Source organism: Colossoma macropomum, unplaced genomic scaffold (assembly GCF_904425465.1).
Source record: "Colossoma macropomum unplaced genomic scaffold, Colossoma_macropomum, whole genome shotgun sequence".
Lineage (NCBI taxonomy): Eukaryota > Metazoa > Chordata > Actinopteri > Characiformes > Serrasalmidae > Colossoma > Colossoma macropomum.
This window is the reverse complement of record NW_023494801.1, coordinates 34,545,624-34,570,179: the sequence shown is the minus strand read 5'-3', so window position 1 is coordinate 34,570,179 and position 24,556 is coordinate 34,545,624. Positions and strand designations below refer to the sequence as shown.

Here is a 24,556-nt window from a genome sequence, read left to right as displayed (position 1 = left end):
CTTTTACATATCGTTGTTGTCGGAAAAAAAAAAAAACTCGTATCTCCAAAATGGTAACTTTACAGGAGAAGAAAAAACATACTTTACTTTTAATGTAAGTCGATGGAACCAGACATTTTCCCAAGTCATTCTGGGTCGTTTCTTTTGGTCTTTTCATCATGAAATTTACACACAATATAAAGGACAACAGGTATTTTTAAGTTATGATAAAAACAGAAAAGGAAAAATGGAGATACGAGATTTTTTTTCCGACAACAGGTATGTATGACTGGATGTGTCACTGCCATAAGAAAAACTCACACCTCCAATATGATTATTTCACAGGATGAAGGGAAAAAGTTCTTAATTTTAATGGATGCTAACGTAACGATTTTATTCAGAGTAATTCTGCACCATTTCCGCCGGTCCATTCATCGTGAAACGCTCACACGATATAAAGGGCAGCTGAGGAGTAAAAAAACAAAACCAAAAGAAAGGAGATAAAGTTTTTCTTTGACAGCGACGATATAAACACAAACCCGCAACAAATAAGCACGAGCACACTTCAAACACAGATAATGGCATTACTAGACCCGACCTATACAAATATACAAACATACAGCTTATGTATACATAAAGTACAAAAATGTACATTTCTGCAGGGTTTTAATATTACTTGGATGTGCTTAATATTCTCGAGTGGTTGTACACCAAAAAAGAACTACAAGATAGAAGAGCGCACAAAAATAAACAAACAAACAAACAAAAGAAAAACTACACAAAGGTGTTCAGTAGGCCAGCTGCTCCAGCGCCATCCAGGAGTCCAGCTCGTTCAGCTTCGAGCACAAGAGCGAATCCAGGTCCTGCAGATTCAGTGCATCTTCGTCTCTGGAGGAGGCCCAGACGCCTCTGCGTGTTCTGCCCATCCCAGAATTCCCTGCAGCTTTCCTCTGAGCTCCGCCCACCCCGGCTCCACCAACCAGAGGCTTCCTTGGCTTCCTTGGCTTCCTGGCCACGCCCAGTTCAGGGAATTCAATAAAGCGCTTCATCCGTTTCTGACCAAACAGGGACTGGGAGCTGTCCTGTCGGCTCTGAGGCACCTCAAATATGGTCTCAAACCGCCTGCAGGAATAAAGGACAGTGACAAATCTCACAAACGAAGACCTACACATGGACTTGGGGTGGACGATATAGCAAAAATATAATATGGTGCTTCAAGATAACAGCCCCTATTCATCAAAGCTGCGCAAGAAGAATGCAGATTTGACCGCCTTTAGTCCTAGTTAGTGCTGGGCGATACGACCTCAAATCAATATCACGATTAACTGAACATGCTATCTTGATTACGATTAATGAATGGATTATTTTGTTTGTTTTTTTGCCCTCACAGTTCATTGACAAGGTCTGTACTTTAAATATGCTCACTTATTACAACTGGGATATTTTTTCTAATAAAAGAGTGCATAATAAAAGAGTATCTGTGATCTCATGAAAAAGGTCAAATTTTGGTTTTAATGTAAAAAAAAGTTCCCTAAATAAGTAGGAAATAAATAACTTGAAGTAGAAAAGAACTTGAATCTAAATATACACATAAAATATACAGTAAACAAATATTACTTTAAAAAATTTATTTAAAATAATTAATAATTCACATTAATTATTAAAATAATTAATAATTAAATGTGAGAAAAAGAAATGTAGTGCAAAGTAAGGCTCAAATATGGGTCCACCATACTACTTGACCACAGATCAGATATGGCTGAAAGTGCTGAACAGATTTCAGAGTTCAGCAGCTGCCTTCGTACAACATGTTGGGCAGCGCAGTTTGGGAAAAATATAAGATCTTCTGTCGAGGGTTTTAACGAGGTGTCTAAACCCACTGTGCTCCACTGTAGCTACGGGAGCCATATCCTTCGCGATGTAGTCGGAAATGGCATCACCTACTTCTTTCCTTCTTGTTGAATCCTCTTCTTATCGTGTAGCATTTGTAAATAATGTGTTAGACAGCTGCTTGTTGCCGAGCACTTGTCAGTCTGTCTATCGGTGAGAGCCATGCACTGCTCATATTCGGTAACACGATTGCGCTCCAAGTGTTGAAACAGATTAGTGACATTGCCTTTGGTCGCTAAAATTGTTTTTCCACAGTGTTTACATTTGACTTTGGTCTTGTCTTCACTAAAGCCAAAATGTGTCCCCATACCGGACACGGCATTTTTCTGTGGTACAAGCTGCTTGATTTGCTCAGATGGCTCAGTGTTTGAGTTACCATGTCACAGACTGGACGGGACGGAGTCACGTGACTACACATGTGGTACACAGAGCATGAACTCCTCTGTTCTGTCTTCCCAGTTGTAGCCTCATTCCATGATCCAGTCCTTGTTTTCAGCTCATCAACACTCGCTCCAGTCCATAGTAGTTAATACTACAGTCCATAATACAGTTAAGATTAAGATTAAGAGACCCTTATTAGTCCCACAGTGGGGAAATTTCACCTCTGCATTTAGCCCATCCATGCAGTGAAACACCACATACACACTAGTGAAGACACACACTAGGGGGCAGTGAGCACACCTGCCTGGAGCGGTGGGCAGCCCTATTCGCAGCACCCAGGGAGCAGTTGGGGGTTAGGTGCCTTGCCCAAAGACACTTCAGCCACAGACTGTCGGCTCAGGGGATCGAACCGGCACAAGGCTTCCGGTCGCAAGGCTGGTTCCCTAACCTCCAGCCCACGACTGCCCCAAGCCACTGCATGGTTGCATTGGCCGGGAATCGGACCCGGGTCTCCCGGGTGGCAGGCGAGAATTCTACCACTGAACTACCAGTGCAAGGACACCATGTTTCTGCCCGGTTAGATTATGACGTCATCAGGCAGGAAGAACTAAAGAGGCTCCCTGGCTCCACCAACAGCTGTTGCTCTTTTATTGCCCGTTTAATCTCCGACTGTTGGCCTTTAGACTGCTTTGTTTTGACCTTGATGTAGCTCATTTAAACCTGTTGGCTTGCTGTATATTTTGTGTGTAGACTCCCTAGTTTTTAGTAGATTTTGTAAATGGCTTCACCAGGTGTAATGTTTGGCTGCCACTGTGTCTGGTTTGGGGTTTTGTCTGTATTGTGTCAGTCCAGGCGTGAGCTAAGCTGTTTGTCTTTTGTTTAACCCTTTTGTTTTGGTTAAGGCTAGTTCAGGGGTCGCAACCCAAATGCTAAGAATAGCCATTCTGTGCTTTCAACAAAAATCAAACCACCTTGAGAGCCACAACATTTTATATCCATTTTATTGAAGTAACATTTTACCATATTGGCTGAAAATATGTGCTAGCTAGTGTCCGGATATAGGCTAAATAATATAACAGAAACAAAAACACAGACTTACTTTCTGCTTTAAGCTTTAGCTCAGCTATAGCTGCTTTTCTCACATCTCCAGCAGGAAACTTTTCCTCAGAAGTAGAACAGTTTCTTGTAAAATGTCTCTCAACGTTCAACTTTTTACGAGGCTGAAGTCGCTTCTCATTCGCCAGCTTCTTGTTCGGATTTTCCTTTTCCACTTTATATGGTGTCTGAGACGCCAGAATGCAACTGCTGCACCATTTAAGGTGGAACGGGACAATCTGAACAAGAAGCTGGCGAATGAGAAGCGACTTCATCTCCACAACTTTTTAGTGTTTTGTCAGTTTCTCGTTGCAGATTAAACGTATCAGGAAACCAGCTGGAGTGATTATAAAACACTAATTAACTAACTAAGTCCATTTATCTCCAAATTATCAATGTTCATCTTAAATCTCTCTCTTTGCCGTTTCGTTAGCTACTAGCTAGGCGAGACTGTTGTCTTCTAAAGCTTCAAGTGCTGTTTATCAAATGGGGACAGTTTTGGGGAGTACCAGGTCTTCCAGGTGGATTATCTTATATCTAATCTCCTTAGAAACATCTCCTTTAGCCTTTATTTTAAATGCACATGAGAGAAAAATGTATGAGGCAGCTGAGATGTGTTTGGGTAGTTGCTTGTGTTAACATTAGTGTTTGTTTGAGGGGGAACGTAATGCCAGTGACTCCTTTGGGAACAGGTGTTAGCAGATGCAGCTGTAACAGGTTGGTTTTAAGATTGGAATGATGGAAGAGTTAAAGGTGAGTCAATCACTCACTCCTAGATTTGATATTGTATTCAGTGTTGACTTTTTTTGTAATTTTCTTTTAAATATGTTTCCTGCTTTTTAAACGGTTAAGATGTAAACAGAGTCGTTCAGAGTGGTTTGGTGTGAAACACTTCATTCTAGAGAAACTTACTGAGTCAGTCACAGTGGTGGTGATAGGAACCAGACGTCCACCTCTAAAAGCTCCCTCACAGAAAGTGTCTACATGAAATGGTTATGAATTCACTGTCTGATGACTGAGACACTGTTATATAATAGTTTTGTGAAAGTTTTGTCCTAATGTTTTTTTTTTTGGGTCTGCAAAGAAAACTTATTATTTCAGATTTTCCACTATTTTCCATCATCAACATTCCATATAAACTCAGAAGACTCGTGTAGGTTCACTGGTGGTTCTGGACAGTAAATAAAATGTCTATATTTGTGTTGTAGTCATGGTGACCCCTGGTTCCTATCACCACCACTGTAAAGACATCTGAACCATTTCACACCAAACCACTCTGTTTACATTTCACACACTGAATTATGGAGAAAGTTGTAAAAATCAGTGGAGTTTCCATTTAATAGCAACTTTGACTGGTAACTAAATGAATAAAATTATGGTCTCTGACTTTTGCACAGTACTGTATGTACTGTAGCTTTCTAATTATATTTTGTACAGTCAACCTAAGTGCACTATTTCTCTACACTCTTGTAAAACCAGCCTGTTTAAAATGCGGTCTGAGTAAAGCTTGTTCTAGACTCACCCCTCAGGGGGTTTGCTGAAGTTCTTGTTTGTGTAGATTTCTTCCACGCTGAACACCTTCTTCTTTATCCTGGGAAAACAAAACGTTTGTATCTGTACAAATACAGACAAACATGCATGCGCACTCATTTTACACTCATCACATACGAATGAAGCTTGTGGTGACACACCTGATAGCTTTAGGAAGGCCCATCGGCGTGAGGTTGTACTGAGGCTTGGGCAGAGTTTTCCGAATGCGGATAGAGGACACTTTTCTTCTCTCTACTCGCTTGTCATCAGTCTGGAAGGAGTCAAAAACAAACGCCATGCTGTTGGTGGCAAACTGGGACATTTCAAAACAAGTAAAAGGAAGGAATTTTGGCAAACAAAAACATTTAAAGACTTTTTTGTTCCCCAAATGCTGTCGATCAGCCAAGCAGTGTTTGGTGTTCAAGATTATCTCCTTAAAGCCCAGGACACACCAAACCGACGTTTAGGAACTAGCACCAACTATGTCCGACTGTTCGTTCCCGCTCATCTCCTGTGAAAATTGCCACTCCATCACCCCACAATCACTACAGCTGATGGTTGACATGCATGTACCTAATGTGCCTGGTCTATTGTGTGGTCTATTCAAATGTACAGTGTGCGTCACCAAAGAACAAGATTTCTACCATTACAAAACTCCACAGAGAGATCCTCGGATGCGTTAGCCTCGGATGTGATTCCTGCTGTCGCTGTGCTACAGACTCTGTTCTTAAAGGACACAGAGAAGGATCAAAACTATGAAACATACTTTACTTACGAAAGTGCTTTTATGATGTGGAACAAAACCAGCGCTACTCAGTCCAAGGTATCTAATGTAGCATATCTAGCTAATGCACACAATTTAGAATGAGTTAGATGTTAATGACTGTAATTTGTTATGGAATCACACTCTGTATTGGCGAGTGCTGAAACATATATGTGTACTCCGTTTTGCACTTGTCTAAAGCCACGCTGAGTTTGAGTTGACTGTGTGGTTTCTCACTGTACGACATACTGTTGTCTATAAACACGGACAAAAGCTAAATATTAACGTCATGTAGATACAAAACAGCAGCTGCCGCACTCTCAGAGCCTGAATCCAGTCTGTACTTCTGTCTATGTTTATAGGTAACAGTGAGTCATACAGTGTCAGAAACCACATAATTAAGTCTATTAGAGATAACGAACACCTTAAGGCATTAAGGGCATGCAGTCAGCACCAGGCTAATTCGTTAGCTACATTAGGTGGGGCAGTCATGGGCTCCAGGTTAGGGAATCAGCCCCGTGACCGGAAGGTCGCCGGCTCAATCCCCTGAGCCTACAGTACGTGACCGAAGTGCCCTTGAGCAAGGCACCTAACCCCCAACTGCTCCCCGGGCGCTGTGGATAGGGCTGCCCACCACTCCAGGCAAGTGTGCTCACTGACCCCCTAGTGTGTGCACATTCACTAGTGTGTATGTGGTGTTTCACTGCACGGATGGGTTAGCTTGCAGAGGTGAAATTTCTCCCATTGTGGGCCTAATAAGGGTCACGTAATTTAATCTAATTAGCCTTACAGCTCTAGTGCTAAATCAGTACGAACTTCAAACACCAAACATGTCTTGGCCAATTGAGTAAACTTTATTTTATGGCTTTAAATAAATGATCACATTATCAATTCACTTACACATTTCATTTTAAAGAAGAAAACTGGCACCTTTATCTCAGAGTCTGACAAAGCTCTCTCCTCCGAAATGGATCTGGATGAAAGCTCAAGACTGAAGTTGGACGGCGAATCCTCCTCACGTTCTCGCTGGACCACATCAGCCTCCATTGGAACAGGCTCAAAGACACTGGGGAGGAGTAGGAATTAAATCGTTTAGTATGTCATCAGCTGAAAAATAAGCAGCATTGTGACTACACAGTGTTTCGGCTTCAACTACTGATATTATTACTATTCCGATGGCGTCACAATCGCGCTGCCACCATTTTGGACGGCAACTTTAAACTCATTCGGCAGTGCTGTGGCTGTGTGTAATGAGAAACTTTTGAAGCACATTAACCAGTGCATTTGAGTGTACTGACCTGAATTCTTGTAATTTGTGGTTGTAGTGATGACAAACGAAAGCTATAGTCTAAACGGCTGAGATTCCCCGTCACATTATTTTCACGTTCCAAACCGCATACTAGCTCACTAAATAGTGTTAAGAAAATTGCATATACCATTAGAAGTGCACTCAATAGTGCAATAGGTGAAGTACATTAGTGTGTGGTTTGGGACGTGGCGTTAGATTGGCAAATGAAACTCGTTCAGCAGCTCCAATGGCTGATCGCTGTACTGCACATTGGCTGACAAGTAAGTTATTTATTGATTCAGGATCATTTATTAATGTAAATTATTTATTGAGGTAATATAAATTAATGAATGCATTTGTTGAGCTAAATTAATGCATTTATTGAGAAACTAATGTATTTATTGAGCTAAATTAATGCATTTATTGAGATACATTAATGCAGTTATTGAGCTAAGCCGATATTAGCCTCGTATTCACCAACTTTCGAAATCCGCTCTACGTTTAAGGTGCCTCAGCGTAACTACAGCTCCATCAGAACACAGTCAGAGTTACAGCCTGCCTACCAAAATGGTGACGTGGTCTTCTTAGTGACGTAATCGAATACTATTAATTAGCGCAGTTCTCTGCTCTTAGATAAAGAATTATATAGTTAGAGTAAAAAGAGTGATGTATCTCATGTGTCTAACTGATTTCCAACTTACAGACCTACATACAAACTCAAAAGACAGATATACAGTATCAGTTAAAAAGGACTGTATATCTACTCATTTTTCTTTATTTTACTACATTATTTCAAATGTGAAAATAGCCTTGGAAATAAATTCATTAGGGCTGCATGATTAGTTCAGTTTTATCGTTAATAAGATATGAATTCCTATGATAAACGCATCATCTAGGGCTGTTGTGATTATTCTCAAGCTAAAGAGTCTTGTCAGGCCTGTATCACCAATAGGAAATTTTTAGGACATTACATAGATATTTACTAGTTTTGTTATTTTTATGCCCATTTAAAAAAAAGCAGTTAAGGCTGAATTTTTCCAGCTTTACAATACACAAAATATGCTTGTAGTTAAGTTGAAAGTAGCTATGAACACTTTGCACAGAAGTGAACTGTGATCTAATTTTGAGACTTTTGCTATTTGCTCAATGAAAAGGTCACAATAATGCTTTTCATCTAATAACAGCTGCAAAATGCAAATCAGTTATGAAAAATATTGAAACTACTGTTATATACCATCGAATTAAAAAAAGTTAATATTTTTTAATTGCATAGCAAAAAAGAAGTAACGTAAATACATAATTTATTGCATTTAACAGCATCATCACAACTCCCAACAGTTTACTGCATATCGTGTTTTATGTTCATATCATGCAGCCATAATAGGACTCAACTTGGCTATTTATATATTGTATTAGAGATAAATGTTAAGCATTAAAGCATAATTTCACTGAAGATATCCAAGATTGTCAAATTTTTGACTGATCTTGACCTAGAAACAAATCTGGGTATGTGCTTTTGGAGACAGATGACAGAATGTGATAGATTACCTGCAAGGAGACGATACAGAGGCAGAGGACTGCTCAGGTGTGGGAGGGACACTGGCAGAGAAAGCAGGATTGGCTGTGAGGGTTGGGGAAGTGGGGAATTTCAGGAAAGAGGGTGATGGGGATTTGATGAAACTACGTGAAGAAGTGGAGGCAAGGTCAACGTCATCATCACTACGTCCTTGGCTCGATTTCTTGGACAAGAACGCTAATGGACTGGACAGAAAACAGGAAGCGAGGGCTGTGAGGGAGCTGGAGTGTGAATGTGGGTACACATGGTTGGAAGCACTGCTCCAACCAGTGGGGTGCACTTCCTTGCGGAGGCACCGGGGAGCAATTTCCCGCTCTATTTCGATGCTACACACTGTGTGTCTGCGGGCGCGTTTGGACGGAGAGTGAGGATGATGAGCATGTGGTGGTGCAGGGCAGGACTTTTTGGGTGGAGAAGGAGGGATCTGGTCATGCAAGGGCGCCAAAGGCACATGGTCACTGTGCAGGAGAAACGGGATGTCGGGACAGGAAAAGCTTCGCAGGAGGCGGCTGGAACCGCTACCTGACGACGAGACAACTGGGACGGCCTCTTCCGTTTGATTCATTGTCTGCTCTTCGTCATCTCGAGCATCTTTCTTCCTTGCCAAGGAGACGCACTTTCTTCTCTGTCTGCCTACTTTGCTTAACTTTTTCTCCTCTTTTGCTTTGCCCAACTGTCCAAGCTCCTTGTCAACGAAGCTCTGATCTTTTAAGCGTACCAGTGCTGTTTTGGAGGTGTTAATCTCCTCTGCAGGGGTGCCCCCTTTCCCCATTCTTCTTGTTGTTCTGCAGTTTTCGATGGGTCTTCCTGCCTGCCACCGAGACATAGAACCAGTCTGAACAGGCGACAGTATTAAACTGCCTTTTTGTTCATCTGTTTCGGTGCCAACCTGCAGAGTGAGAGACATAGATACCCTCTGCTCTTCAACTGCATCAATATCTTTAACTGCTCTACTTTCCAACCGCTTGATATGAACTAGGGGCTTTTTAGAAGCTGACAGAATTGGAGCAACTCCTGAGGCATCCAATTTATTCTTAGCCTGACGAACATTGTTCCTTCGTGCAATTTTTGCCTGTTCTTGATCAGTGGCATTGCTTGCTTCCTCAAGATCTCGATGCCCATCTTTGGCCCAAGGTTCCCCAGGCTGTTCAGCTGATGAACCTAGAGGCACCCCAGACTCAGAGTGGCGTTCCACATCCACTTTCAAATCCTGATCAGTTTTTCTTTGTCTTGTGTTCCAGGGTTTAACAGACTTGACTGAACCACCAACAGTAACCATCCCTCTGGATCTGAGTGATGGACGAGCTTCCCCCGGGGTGGAATCATTACAGTCACTCGAATCCATTCCACTTGTGCCCTTACCCTGCAAACAGTTGTCCACCAAGGCACTTTTTGAAGCATCTGAGGAAGACAAGCTGCCAATGGTATCGTTCTCAATCCCTAAGGCGACTGGTGTTCTACCTTTTGCACCCCTCCTTCTTCTACTTCTGGACACTCTCTCCTGGCCTATTTTGTCTCTCTCTGAGGATTCACAAGAGCCTGACTTCTCTGAGGCGTAACTCATCATCTCAACACCATCACGACTGCTTAGGGTCGAGTTATCCGAGACTTGGACCTTCCTCCGTTTACCAATCTGAACAGACGTCTCATTCACAGGACCTCTTGCTAGTATGTCAGCAGGGGATTCTTGCTCAAAGTTCGCTTTGCTTTCTATTTTGGTCCTCCTTGAACTACTTTTCACCTTCTTGACCAATTCATCTTTCTCCAGGCCTCTCACCGGTTCCGTCTTAGGTACTGCTTTCCTTTTTTTCTCCATCCCACAGCCTGGAGAGGGGAACTCCATCATCTTTAGACAAAGGCTGAACGTGTGCCTTATTGTTATATGTACATTCTGAGTCTTTTGTTGCACCACCCAAAATCTTTTGCTCAGACGAAGTCATGGATACTTTCTTAGCTGATCTCAAAGGAGACAATCCTTCAGATTCCGACAGCAGTTTGGACGCTTTTCTAGGGCTTGTCCTGATAGGCATCCTCAAAAAGGACTCCTCACTGTCCACCAGGCCTTTTCCATTTGCGTCTTTAGTCAAAGACAGCGAACAGGATAAGGTATTTGGACAAGTAACTTCAGCACGTGCCGGCTTTAAGTCAATGGTATCTGTTGTGTCCGTTAAAAGTCTTGGATCTGAAAATCTAGACTTTTCCTGAGATGACTTAGAACCACTCTGTTCAGAAACTGAGGTAGCATCGTAGACTTTGTTTTCACATTCGTTTGAAGGCCCCACGTGACAGGACAAATCTCTGGCACTTGAAGAATTCAAAGAACCGTGGCCCTCTTGGATGGACTGCGACAAACCCGGGACACCATCTCTTTGAATGTCTGATCTACTTGGCGAAACCACAACTTTATTCTCGTCTGAATCACTTTCATTACTTGAGTTTGTGTTGAATTTCAGTCTCTGTACAACTATGGATATTTTCGAAGGTGTACATACAGTCTCTTCTTTAGAGAACAAGTCTTTCGTGACATCACATTCTATATCAGGCTGTTCCTCTTTACTTATAGAAGAACTTTCTGTATTGGAACCAGTCAGCTGTTCACGGTGGCTAGTTAATGAGTTTGAAAGTGAGGAGTCGGTGGGTTTGAAAAGCCGGACAGGACTCATGACGATCTCCGTGAAGCTTGCCATCTTAGACTTGAACGACTGAAAAAGGGGCCCAATCACCCATCTCTTCGCTGGTGGAGGGCTCTCTGGGCATTTTGGCTCCATGTCCAGTGAGCTACGGCTGTGTTCCAGAACAGTGGATGAATCCTTCGAGACGTGTGACTGCGAGGTTATAGATGGCAACTCCAACTTCCGCTTACAGCCCCTCACAGTCTTATCTCTGCAAGAAAAAGCAGCTGTTACAAACTTCACAAATGTACATTCACATACAGAAATATGTATACATTTTTCCATATACACTGAAAAGTCAGAGACCACCCTTTCATTTAATTAATTTCCAGCCAAAATGGCCATTAAGTACGGCTTATTCATTTTTCAGCACTAGGTAAAGAAACAGAAAATGTGTATTTAGCAAAATCACACAAAAGCCTTAAGAACTAAAAAAAAAATTTTTTTAGCATTTAATATGTCCACTCTTTACCTTTATTACAGCTTCCATTCTTTTTAGGAGACTTGCTTACAGTCTTTCAAAGACGTTTGTCAATAATTTGAAGACTTTCTGAACTCCAGTTTTGGAAACTTCTGTTTTTTTCCACTTATTTTCCTATGACTTACTTCTTCCTCATGGAAGTGAATTATCATAAATTTAATGCCTTTAGAAATCTAATTTTGTTGCTTGTGTGAAGGGGAACATAACGTCAATGACTCCTTTGAAAATCTTTCTTTGGGAGGACACTTGCTGGAGCCGTAACCTGTTCATCTTAAGATCGGAGGAACAGTGGAATCAATGTGGCAGCAGGTGCACAAAAGCAAGAGTGAACAAATTACGTACTGATAGATTTGAGATCGTATTTATGTGTTGGAGGCTTTTTAAATTTTCTGCGAAATATGTTGACATGAAAGAAACAAATAGCTTGTACTTAATTTGCTGCTTTGGGGGCAGTTGTGGGCTGGAGGTTAGGGAACCAGCCTAGAGACCCCCAACTGCTCCCTGGGCGCCGTGGATAGGGCTGCCCACCGCTCCGGGCAAGTGTGCTCACTGCCCTCTAGTGTGTTCACTAGTGTGCATGTATGTGGGTGTTTCACTGCACAGATGGGTTAAATGCAGATGAGGTCTAATTGGCTGATGGGTCTGAATTCATTCATTCTCAATTCATTCATTCATTAAATGGAACCAGTTGACAGAGAGCATTAGAAGAGCCCCGACACTGGACACTTAAATTTGGCCTGAAAACGTTCCTCTTTGAGCAGCTTTTAGCTCTGTTTAAACACTGTTATTGTTTCTAGCCCATCTCCTCTTTAACGTCACTTTACTACCCTAGTGTAATTTTTAAATTTTTCATTATGTTTATCCTAATTTCATCTCAAGTCTGATTTTAATTTAATAATCTTCTTTATTAATCTACTCTTCTAATCATGTTTTTAATTTCTATTCTCCTTTACTTTTCAAACGACTATATTCTCATCTGTGAAGCACTTGAATGACAGACGTGTATGCAAGTTGCTATACAAGTTACCTGTCTTGCCTTGGCAATGAAATAAATGAAAGGTGGTGTCTTACTTTTGCACAGTACTGTATAAAATGAGTACAGATGTGTGCCTAACCTCACCAATGCATGCCAATTTATCAACCTTTAAAATGCAATAAAACACAAAATGCACTTACCCAGGCCACTCGTCTGCAGTCTCTTCATTGTCTTCATGGTTCATCTGAAAAAAATAAAAAAAATAAATAAATAAATAAAAATACTTCCATACCATGTTCCATCAAATAATCTCTATTTCACAAGACACACTGGTGACGTCCATACTGTATATCTGATCTATCAAATCAGTACTAAAAAAAAAATAAAAATGGATGTACAGCTTTTCTGAAACTATTTCGAATAGTGTCAATAATTCAGAATATTCTTATAGCTATGATGATGATGAGGCTACAACAACAACCACACAAAACTATACAAACAAAACGTATCATCTAATGGCTGGTTTGGCTAATCAGTGCTTAAATCAAGAGTGCTAATGATTAAATTTAACCATTTAATGAGACGTCTGTGGACGTCCATAGAAATCTGGAACCAATCTTTGTTCTTCAAGTTATGCTACGTGAACCTGAAGTGAACATGTTAGCATTTATAGTGCCGCTTCTCCACTTACTATATAGGTGCACTTTGTAGTTCTACAGTTACAGACTGTAGTCCATCTGTTTCTCTGCATACTTTGTTAGCCCCCTTTTACCCTGTTCTTCAGTGGTCAGGACCCCCATGGACCCTCACAGAGCAGGTACTATTTGGGTGGTGGATCATTCTCAGCACTGCAGCAACACTGATGTGGTGGTGGTGTGTTAGTGTGTGTTGTGCTGGTCTGAGTGGATCAGACACAGCAGTGCTGCTGGAGTTTTTAAACACCTCAGTGTCACCGCTGGGCTGAGAATAGTCCACCAAGCAAAAACATCCAGCCAACAGCGTCCTGTGGGCAGCGTCCTGTGACCACTGATGAAGGACTAGAGGATGACCAACACAAACTGTGCAGCAGCAGATGAGCTATCGTGACTTTACATCTACAAGGTGGACCGACAAGGTAGGAGTGTCTAATAGAGTGGACAGTGTTAAAAAACTCCAGCAGCACTGCTGTGTCTGATCCACTCATACCAACACAACACACACTAACACACCACCACCACGTCAGTGTTACTGCAGTGCTGAGGATGATCCACCACCCAAATAGTACCTGCTCTGTGAGGGTCCATGGGGGTCCTGACCACTGAAGAACAGGGTAAAAGGGGGCTAACAAAGTATGCAGAGAAACAGATGGACTACAGTCTGTAACTGTAGAACTACAAAGTGCACCTATATAGTAAGTGGAGCTGATAAAATGGACAATGAGGGTAGAAACAAGGAGGTGGTCAGAATGTTATGCCTGATCGGTGTATATTATTACATACTAAATTAAATAAATACACAAAAAAAAGACAATAAATAAGCCATAAAAAAGCAGACATATGTTTTGCATGAGTACTGAATGCACAACATGTTAGGACTGTCCTGTAACTGAGGTCATGCATGAATTAGGGTGAAAACGGTCTTGTCTGTGTTTACAGTCACTCACTGAACCATGAAGACGAATTAAGATCACTCAATTAAACCCAGACAAGCAATCATAAACCACAGCCCAAGGCCATATATTCAGGATACGCTGCCCACACCCAACTGAGCAGTAAACAATGTGTTTGTAAGATTCGTGCTGAATTCTTCTGCACTGACAAACCGATGTAAGCTGCTGTGCTTGGACAGAAATAGAGGTAAACAACTGTCAGTGTGAAGAATTATCAGCGTAGGCCTCTATAAGCCCATATTGCCTGTGTTTACAATCGGTGCTCTTCTTGAGGGATGTCTGTCATTTTCCTAGCAATTCACAGCCACAAAGGGTGTGTTCAAAAACCGAGGAAGGAAATCATAAACATACAATTGTGTTTTAGACAACAAAAGCAGGCTCAGCTAAAACTGACTGATACAGGGTTTATAATGAACCTCTTATTTCCGTACAACACCAAAAACATCAACTACAGTTTAAATAAATATGAACATCACTAGCACTTTAGAATATGGTATAATTACACACTGACAGCTTTGATATACATCTTGGTATGTGTGCGCGCATGTGTGTTTATATATGTTTTTCAGTTTTTGACATAATTTGAAAATGCCTGTTGGCCTTTACATTGTGTGTAAATTCAGACTAAAAGAAACAGTCCAAAATGACTTGGGAAAAATTCTGGTTCCATTGACTCACATTAAAAGTAAAGCATGTTTTAAGCTACCATTTTGGAGATATGAGGTTTTGTTCCGACAACAGTGAGATAACAGTGTCTTATTATTCCTGGGTGTCTTGACTTGTCTTGCCCAAATTTCAAAGACTGGCTTCTTTTTTGTCAGCTTTCAGTTCGAATATTCCTTCCACCTTAAATGGAGCGGCAGTTACATTCTGACACCTGTACAAATACCTGAATGTAACTGCTGCACCAGTTAAGGTAGAACAGCGAATCTGAATACGAAGCCAATGTCAGCGTCGTTGAGTTTCTCAAGTCATTTGTCTCGTGCTTGAGTCCCATATGGCTTTTACTGATAGTCAGACATGCCAGACATGGCTGGAAGTTGTGAAATCATCCATTCGTGCTATCAGCAGTGGACACTTAAATCCGGCCTGAAAACTTTCCTATTTGAGCAGCTTTCAGCTCAGTTTAGCTCTGCTGAACTTCTCTCATATAACATCACTACTATCCTAATGTAAGTTTTAACCTGACTTAATTTCATGTTTAATTTCTTCGCTTTTCAATCTATTGTTTATAATCGTGTTTTTAATTTCCATTCTCCTACATCAGGGGTCGGCAACATGCGTCTCCGGAGCTGCATGCGGCTCCTCTACTGCCCTGTTGTGGCTCCACAGCAGAATCAGATTAGTAGGTAATAATAAAATAATCCTCCTTTACAGTAAAATAAAGCTCTGCTGATCGTTCAACACAGTTTAACAATAAATGGTCTTAAACTCTGGAGTTAATGTAGAACTGCTAATTCACCCTTTAACCCTGAAGATCAGCGCAGACTGCTGGTCACCATGGCAACGCAGACAACAGTCTCGCCTAGCTAGTCGCTAACGAAACGGCAGAGAGAGAGATTTAAGACGAACATTGATAAGCTGACAAACACTAAAAAAGTCACAAGACTGAGGTCAGTTTCTCTTTTGCCAGCTTTTTGTTCAAATTGTGAGGTTCCTTCTTAAATGGTGCAGCAGTTACATTCTGGCGCCTCAGGCACCATTTAAGGTGGAACGGGAAAATTCAAACAAGAAGCTGACGAATGAGAAGCGACTTCAGCCTCGTAAAAAGCTGAACTTTGAGACACATTTTACAAGAAACTACTTTTGTGGAAAAGTTTCCTGCTGGAGATGTGAGAAAAGCGGCTATAGCTGAGCTAAAGCTTAAAGCAGAGCAAAGTAAGTCTGTGTTTTTGACTATATTATACCTTTAAGCCTATACGAGCACTTTAGCACATACTGAGACATATTTAAAGCGAAGAAGGTAAAATGGACATAAAATGTTGTGGCTCCCAAGGTGGTTTAATTTTTATTGAAAGGACAAATTGGCTCTTCTTAACATTTGGGGTGCCAACAACACGTCCTACATCTTTTTAAAATTTGCGAAGAATTATCTCTGTATTTTCACATTTGTAAAGCGCTTTGAATGACCAGTCCAGGAAAGGTGCTTTGTAAATAAACTTGCTTTGCCTACCAGCTGTCTTGTTGCACAGACCAGCCCTGAGAGTGCAGCGTTGCCACATGCAGCCCACCGAGTGAGGCAGTGCCTCAATCGCTACGAGGATACAGAAGTGCGGCAAGCGGTCTGGTTTCCACGTTAGGCTGATGCTAACTAAAAAACGATTTAATTCTTTATGTCCACTGTCTCAAAACCAATCAGACCGCAACAGACTAGACAGCAGGAGGTGATCGAGGGTCTGCCGCGCTTCCATTTTCACTTGAAATGTGACAAACATCCCTGACTCAGACACTCAGCTCAACGGTGTAACGTGAGCGTGGTTGCTCTGTTTGTATGTCATGTTATCTGTGCTTATTTGTGGCTTTGTGGCATTACGGTGATGACAAAGCTCGAACCATGAGTGAGAATTTTGACCAGTATATCTGAGAATAACCGCAAATCGTCCCATAGTCCCACCCCCAGCAAACAGACGGAGATATTACCCAGCTGTCCCTCTCCTTCATAACGAGGGACGTGTTCTTCTGCTGCTGTTTTGGTGTTCTGACGCTGTTCTCAGGCTTGATTCTCTCCTCAGTCTGGCCTTTTCCCTTGAGAAGCCGTCCACTTCTTCTGCGTGGAGATGACCTTCCGACTTCATCGCAGCTGCAAAAAAAGCACAGCACAGGTCAACAAAGATCACAGGCTTAGGTTTACGCCGCAGATGTGACGAGATGCTCTCTAGAGTACATAAAAGTCGGTTTCTCACACCCAGATTAAGGTTAACCTCTTGAAATCTCAGGTTTATTACATACTAAGGCTTATTATTCAGTAACTACAGGGACTTCAATGCAAACTGGCTGAGCTTTTTTAGCTTATAAAGGTGTGTGATAAAACTAAAGCGGTTAATTCAAGGATAAAAAGGCTTTTCAATGATCACTGTGACTGATTTTCAGTTTGTGGAATCACTGATAGACATTATATCCATGATGACATTCTATACAGTACTAGCCAAAGCTGTAACAGTACATTATTTGCTTTCTAATGAGCCAAACTGGCATTCCAATTTTGTAAATAAAATAATGTGTTAGTGTGTGTTGCGCTGGTACGAGTGGATCAGACACAGCAGTGCTTGTACCAGCGCAACACACACTAACACACCACCACCACGTCAGTGTTACTGCGGTGCTGAGAATGACCCACTACCCAAATAGTACCTGCTCTGTGAGGGTCCATGGGGGTCCTGACCACTGAAGAACAGGGTAAAAGGGGGCTAACAAAGTATCAGAGAAACAGATGGACTACAGTCTGTAACTGTAGAACTACAAAGTGCACCTATATAGTAAGTGGAGCTGATAAAATGGACAATGAGTGCAGAGACAAGGAGGTGGTCAGAATGTTATGCCTGATTGGTGTATATCCTGTGTAAAAGGAGTTTGAGTACAGAAGCACTCAAAGAAGCATTTTCACATACAAAAAGCATATTTACTGACCTACCTCAATGGTACAATACAAATCATTAAAACATGTAAACGTACAGGAAAAAAGTTTTTATGCAGCAATGTGGGATGTTGACTGAATTCCCAAGCCAACAACAATGCTAATGACACACTGCCTTCACTTAAGAAAGCAAAACAGATGGTTACAGTAAACGGAATAACAGCTAAATAAACGTTCTGACATGTTTTCTACTCTTTTCTGGATTAAAGGCAGCATCTAAATCAAGCAGCCACTCCCATCTCTGTCATTTACATTACATACATATATATATATATATATATATATATATATACTATATATATATATATATATATATATATATATGCGAACTGTTCTTAAACATTACAGACGTCCTGTTGCAAACTCAATGCTGTACCTCCCCGTGGAAAACTATTTCCATCTGAATAGTGCTTTAGTGTTTTATTAGCACTCGATATACGGGGTGATTCAAAAAAGATTCATCCGATTTCAAAGCGCCATATTTTTACAACTGTGGGGTGCCAAGGAACCAATCACATACTAATTGAAAGAGGAAGTCATAGAGTTTCTGACTGTCAGTCTGGCAGTAAACCTCCAACAGCTCAGAGCATTTGTCGTTGGTACCAATAGTTCCAAGTAAAAGGTCACCAGCATCACCAGATCTCACACCGTGTGACTTTTTTGTGGGGGGGTACGTTAAGGATTCTATTCACGTGCCGCTCCCAACAACACTGGATGATCTCCGAAATCTCACTGAAAGAGCCGTGAGTGCAGCGACACCCGACATGCTCAATCGAGTACGGGATGAATTGACTATGGCATTGATGTCCGTACAGCTGGAGAAGGTTCATATTGAGCACTTGTACAATTACATAAACTTTATGCTCAATTAAACCAGTTACAGTTTACTGCATTGTTTTGTAATGATTTACAAGTGAAATAAATCATTGAGATCGGATGAATCTTTTTGAATCACCCTGAATTTCAGCTCAGATCAGTCAGATTTAACTGTCAGCAGTTGAATTCAATATTTAAGATGCAATTTAGACTCAGCATGGCTTTAAAACTCCAAACTAAAAAAATACTAAGGAGCACAGCTTTGACATGTTGAATTCCTGCATGAATTAGGTTGTTTGGGCTTGATTTTTCTTTCACGGAAGTCTATGACGTGATCAGAGAAGGCCTAGGTGAGTTGGCGTGGAACGACAAACAGGGCAAGATGGGCGATCTGAGTGAGGGTACTTGCAAGATTAGTCGTCGAGGTTGAAGAGGAAAAACCAGAGAAACAGCAAAGACCCTCAAAACCCATAATACAAAACTAATTCCTACACTTTTGATTTAATGCCAAAACTATAACTCTGGAACATGCATTCAAAACAAAGAACATCAGATCATATATAACTCAACACTGTGCACCTGTGCAAAACTGAAGAACAGTGGACGGTTTGGGGTTGTGGTTCAGCGTGATGGACGGCACAAAGGACATCTTCCTCCATTGGTGAGACACTGCGAGGGACACGCTCTTGGGAAGAGGTCAGCATGACCCCCGCTAATCCCTCTGAACTCCTCAATCTGCAAGAAAAGCAAGAGACACTCATTAAAGGCCGGCAGAGTGTTTCTCCAACCAGTGAGCTTAATATGAAGAACTTATTGTAGCAAATAAATGTTCAGGATAGGAACTTTTTGCTTCTGCCACATGAGACAGAATGAGAGAGTTAGTATTTTATTTTATTTTATTTACAGGGAAAATCTCAACATTTCTGCATAATTATTTGGCTAAGATGTAAACAAAGCCATTTCCAGTGTACTGATGCGAAACGCTCCGCAGATACAACACACTCTCCATCAGTCTGAAGAACAGTTTCACCATGCAAAGAACCATTTAAGCATAAAATGTCTATATACAGAACTCGTCTTTCCAAATAGAACCATTCCCTTCATGAAGAGCCCTTGAGAAACAATCTAAGTGTGCAGACAGATACTGTTTCAACAGAAAACATACGAGGCTTAATATAATTGGTTAGGAAGTATAATTAACTAATAATCTACACAATAAAATTAAGGTTTACACTTTAATACGTCAGTATCTCAAAATCCAGCCTGTCTGGGGGACATTCCGTTTATCTTGACAAGTTAGATACATTAACGTTAGCTCATGCTAATGCTAATGCTAGCTAACATTACCCGCCGAAAAATAATTAAAATTGGATTTATTTTAGCTAACCTAGGTGACATTTTAGTCTGCATAAGTCACAGAGTCGTCGCACATGTGAACAATACCGGTGATTCGTCCCTTAATACGTATAAGTAACGTGATTCAACGTTTGTATACTTTGTTAAACAGTTAGCTTTAGCTTAGCGGCGCTAGCTACGTTAACTCGTACGTTTGGTCGTTAAAAGCTAAAAGCCAGCGGCTGCTATGTAAGTAAACATCTTGTGGAGCATTTTAATGAGGACTTTCTTGCTCGAAAAATAATGAAGAATAGATATTTAACTATTTTTTGAGAAACACCGCCACCACAAGGGGTTCAGAGTCGAAAAGTGCAGAGAAAGAAACGTTTACGGTGCCGAACTTGACTTCTTTTTTGGAATTGTCCGTTCCACCTTAAACAGTGCAGCAGTTACAGTCTGGCGGCTCAGGCACCAGAATGTAACTAATGCACCATTTAAGGTGGAACGGATAATTCCAATAAGAAGCCGGTGTTTTGTTATTCACGATGGGATTGTTGGTCATTTAAGATGAAGAATGAAATGATTAATCGACATGTACGTGTATCAAGTGTTTCCATTATAGGCAAAAACGGATTTTTTTAAACTGAAAACAAATTTATTACATTTTAAGACCTAATTTTTTTCTCTAAAATTCAGTAGTAGTAACGTTATCTAGTATCAAAACAAAGCTCAAATTTAGATTCATGGCATCTAAACCCTTTCTTTGAAGCATTTAGAGAGAATATTTTGAATCTAACTGGGGCTGTGTTCTGTAACCGGTGCAGCCGGTGAACCTACATTACTGTACCGACGCTCGGCTTCTTGTTCGAATTTTTCCGTTCCACCTTAAATGGTGCAGCAGCTACATTCTGGCGCTTCAGACACTAGAATGCAACCGCTGCACCATTTAAGGTGGAACGGCAAACTTCGAACAAGAAGCTGGCGAATAGGAATCCAACTTCCCTCATCATAACTCCGCCCGTGCCGTGTATAAAATAAATAAAATTGCTCGCTTACCCACAACCTTAATCGAGCATTCAGCTCCACTGAGAAAGCACGACTCCGGCTCGGTTTCGGTATTTATTTGTTCAGATCCTGGGAGTCGTTGTTTGTATGACATCTCCACGCCGCCCAACTTTCGCCATTTCAATCCGCTCCATCAAGCACAGAGCGCCGAACCGCGCCGACCAATCAGAGCTTCGCACGAAGGAGCTTACTCGAAAACGGTCCGCCTCCTGAGAACGAACCAATAGGAACGCCGATCTGACCAATGCGATCGTAGTATGCAGATTGTCTTGGGCAAGCAGCCAATAGCTCCACAGCAAGTCGCCCCGCCCACGCTTATCCCCGAGTGAACTTCGAGCAGCAGAGCGAAATATTTACGCTCACCGGCCTCTGACGGAGCCCCGAGGGCGACATGGTAATCATTTTTAATAAGGCGTGGCCACGAATTAATATATTGAGGCCACAAGTTAATTTTCTCATAACTCGTGGCCTCAATATAGCAATTTGTGGCCATGCCTTATTAAAAATAATCACCATGTCACCCTAGGGGCTCCGTAAGAGGCTGGTGAACTGGATGGAAGCGTAAATATTTAGCTTTATTTACTATACTGAAGCCATGAGTTATGAGAAAATTAACTTGTGGCTACCCCTTATTAAAAATAATCACCATGTCACCTAGGGGCTCCGTAAGAGGCTGGTGAACTGGATGGGAGCGTAAATATTTTTGCTACATTTACTATATTGAAACCGTGAGTTATGAGAAAATTTACTTGTGGCCTCAATACAGTAATTTGTGGCCACGCCTTAGTAAAAAATAATCTCCATGTCACCTTAGGGGATCCATAAGTGATCGGTGAACTGGACGGGAGCATAAATACTGTGCTTTATTTACTATATTGAGGCCCCGAGTTATGAGAAAATTAACTTGTGGCCTTAATATAGTAATTTGTGGCCACACCTTATTAAAAAAATAATCACCATGCCACCTTAGGGGCTCCGTAAGAGGCTGGTGAACTGGACAGGGGCGTAAATATTTTGCTATATTTACTATATTGAGGCCGCAGGTTATGAGAAAATTAATTTGTGGCCTCAATATGTTAATTTGTGGCCACGCCTTATTAAAAACACTAACCATGTCAACTTCGGGCTCCGTAGCCACTTTATGAGGTCCACCTACACTCTTAAAAAAGATGGTTCTTCAAGGGTTCTTTAGCTAAGACAGTGGTTCTATTTATAACCATGAGTTCTATGTAGAACCATTTCATGCTTAATTGGTTATTTGCACGGTGAAATGGTTCTTTAGATTGATGGAGAATGTGTTATATATGGTTATATATAGATTTTTTTTTTTTTACAAAATGGTTCTGTATAGCACTGAAAAGGTTCCTCTAATGTGACAGCCTTGACATCGCAACAACAGCAGAACCCTTTTTGGTGCTATATAAAACCATTTTCAAAAAGGTTCTATAAATAACCATATACTACATGTTCTCCATCAATCTAAAGAACCATTTCACCATGAACTATTTAAGCATGAAATGCCTCTATATAGAACTCATGGTTCTAAATAGAACCTTTGAAGAACCACCTTTTTTAAGTGTGTACACTGTATAGGAGTGCAATAACAGACTGCAGACTCTCAGTGGAGGGTTTCTGATGAACTGGACGATGAGTCTGTTGTTATTGTTACTGTTACTGTTGTTCTTAAAGGGGAACTGATATTTTTAAGAGTTCTCCATAACTCAGTGTGTGAGGTGTAAACAGAGAGATTCAGAGTGGTTTGGTGTGAAATGGTTCAGATGTCTTTACAGTGGTGGTGATAGGAACCAGGGGTCGCCATGACTACAACACAAATATAGACATTTTATTTACTATCCAGAACCACCAGTGAACCTACACGAGTCTTCTGAGTTTATATGGAATGTTGATGATGGAAAATAGTGGAAAATCTGAAATAATAAGTTTTCTTTGGGGACTATTTTGCCTCATAGCACCCTGCATGTTATGTATCCCTTCACCATGAATGGAGTTTAAGGCCAAAATCTTCTCAAAACTCTCATAAAACAGTGTCTCAGTCATCAGACAGTGAATTCATAACCATTTCATGTAGTAACTTTCTGTGAGGGAGCTTTTAGAGGTGGACGTCTGGTTCCCATCACCACCACTGTGAACAGTTCTGACTCTGTAAGTTTCTCTAGAACAGAGCGTTTCACACCAAACCACTCTGAACGACTCTGTTTACATTTTAAAGGGGAATTCCACTAACTTTTCTGCATAATCAGACATAATTGGACATTTTCTGCATAAAATCATGAACATTTTTTCACAATTAGATCGTTAAGATGTTTATAAATACACAGCCTGACGGTTGAGACATTGTTTTACAAAAGTTTTGAGATGATTTTGGCCTAAAACATATTTTTAATCTTCTTTTTTTGCATTTATTGTTTCAACATTTTAAACATTACAACTCAGAAGACTCGTGTAGGTTCACTGGTGGTTCTGGATAGTAAATAAAATGTCTATATTTGTGTTGTAGTCATGGCGACCCCCGGTTCCTATCACGACCACTGTAAAGACATTTGAACCATCTCACACACTGAATTATGGAGGAAACGTGAAAAAGTTTGTCTACTTTTTCTATTACCATGGATGAACATGTTAGCAACAAACAAGTAAACTGTAAATAGTTCCCTTCATACTTTGGCAATATTGTACTTGATGCAGCCAAACCATTACAGCTCTATGGAACCAAACATCTCATTTAAGTATTGCTGCTGTCTTGCAGTTAAACTGCTCTCCATTATGGAGGATGACGGCCACCCGTTGCACACCATCATCACGGACAACAGGAGCATGTTTAGTGGCAGGTTGCTGTCACAGAGCTGCTCAACCGACACATTAAGGAGATCCTTTGTCCCTCCAGCCATCAGGCTCTTCAACTCTTCCCAGTGGGGCCAGAAGAGAAGAGAGAAGGAAGAGGAGAGATGAGGACTGAAACTCTAATGCTAAATCATAGGTTTATATTATCTATCTGTACATATTGCACTTTCTGCACACCTTATAGCACATCTTGCACATCTGGACACTCCACACCTGGACACCAATATCTGCACATATTTATTCAGTATGGTCATTATATGCCGTAACCTGCGCCTCCTTGTACAGTCATTATTGCACTGCCTGGTTCATCTCAGGTTATAGATCTTATTGTAGATTTTTGTATATATGCCTGTAGATTGTTTTTTATTTGTATTTATTCTTCTTTTTATATTGTATCACCCTTATTATTATAACTGTCCTGTGTTGTGTGACTGATACTGGCTGCTAAATTTCCTTTGGGATCAATAAAGTGTCTGTCTCTGTCTGTCTGTCTGTCTGTCTGTCTGTCTGTCTATCTGCTTGCCTATATAACTATCTATCTATCTAAAATGGCAAAACTGCTGTT

At 41.0% G+C, this 24,556-nt stretch overlaps 1 protein-coding gene and 1 non-coding gene across 3 annotated transcripts; both read right to left on the bottom strand.

The window, feature by feature from the left end:
• Positions 1-334: 334 nt before the first annotated feature.
• Positions 335-21,276, bottom strand: prr14 (proline rich 14). 2 transcript variants are annotated; one of them, XM_036589762.1, is made up of 9 exons: positions 21,121-21,276; positions 19,309-19,464; positions 16,920-17,079; positions 12,832-12,875; positions 8,475-11,385; positions 6,569-6,704; positions 5,037-5,146; positions 4,868-4,936; positions 335-1,101 (listed from the first exon to the last, which is right to left on the bottom strand). In XM_036589762.1, exons 5-9 carry the CDS (start codon positions 10,346-10,348, stop codon positions 768-770), a joined length of 2,523 nt encoding a protein of 840 aa, XP_036445655.1. In that variant the 5' UTR covers positions 10,349-11,385; positions 12,832-12,875; positions 16,920-17,079; positions 19,309-19,464; positions 21,121-21,276; the 3' UTR covers positions 335-767. The 2 variants fall into 2 exon arrangements, with proteins under 2 accessions (XP_036445655.1, XP_036445656.1); XM_036589763.1 differs by lacking the exon at positions 21,121-21,276 and adding an exon at positions 20,388-20,476.
• trnag-gcc lies at positions 2,734-2,804 on the bottom strand. Its single transcript has one exon. It is a non-coding gene; the product is annotated as a tRNA-Gly (tRNA).
• Positions 21,277-24,556: the final 3,280 nt, after the last annotated feature.

What these genes read in the sequence shown, in the direction of transcription:
- prr14 (XM_036589762.1), bottom strand. Translation starts at nt 10,348, where the DNA reads ATGATGGAGTTCCCCTCTCCAGGCTGTGGGATGGAGAAAAAAAGGAAA. An exon ending in TGTCAGACTCTGAGATAAAG is followed by an intron (nt 5,147 to 6,568) that starts GTGCCAGTTTTC and finishes GACTCCTTCCAG; the next exon opens with ACTGATGACAAGCGAGTAGA. An exon ending in TTCAGCAAACCCCCTGAGGG is followed by an intron (nt 1,102 to 4,867) that starts GTGAGTCTAGAA and finishes TTATTCCTGCAG; the next exon opens with GCGGTTTGAGACCATATTTG.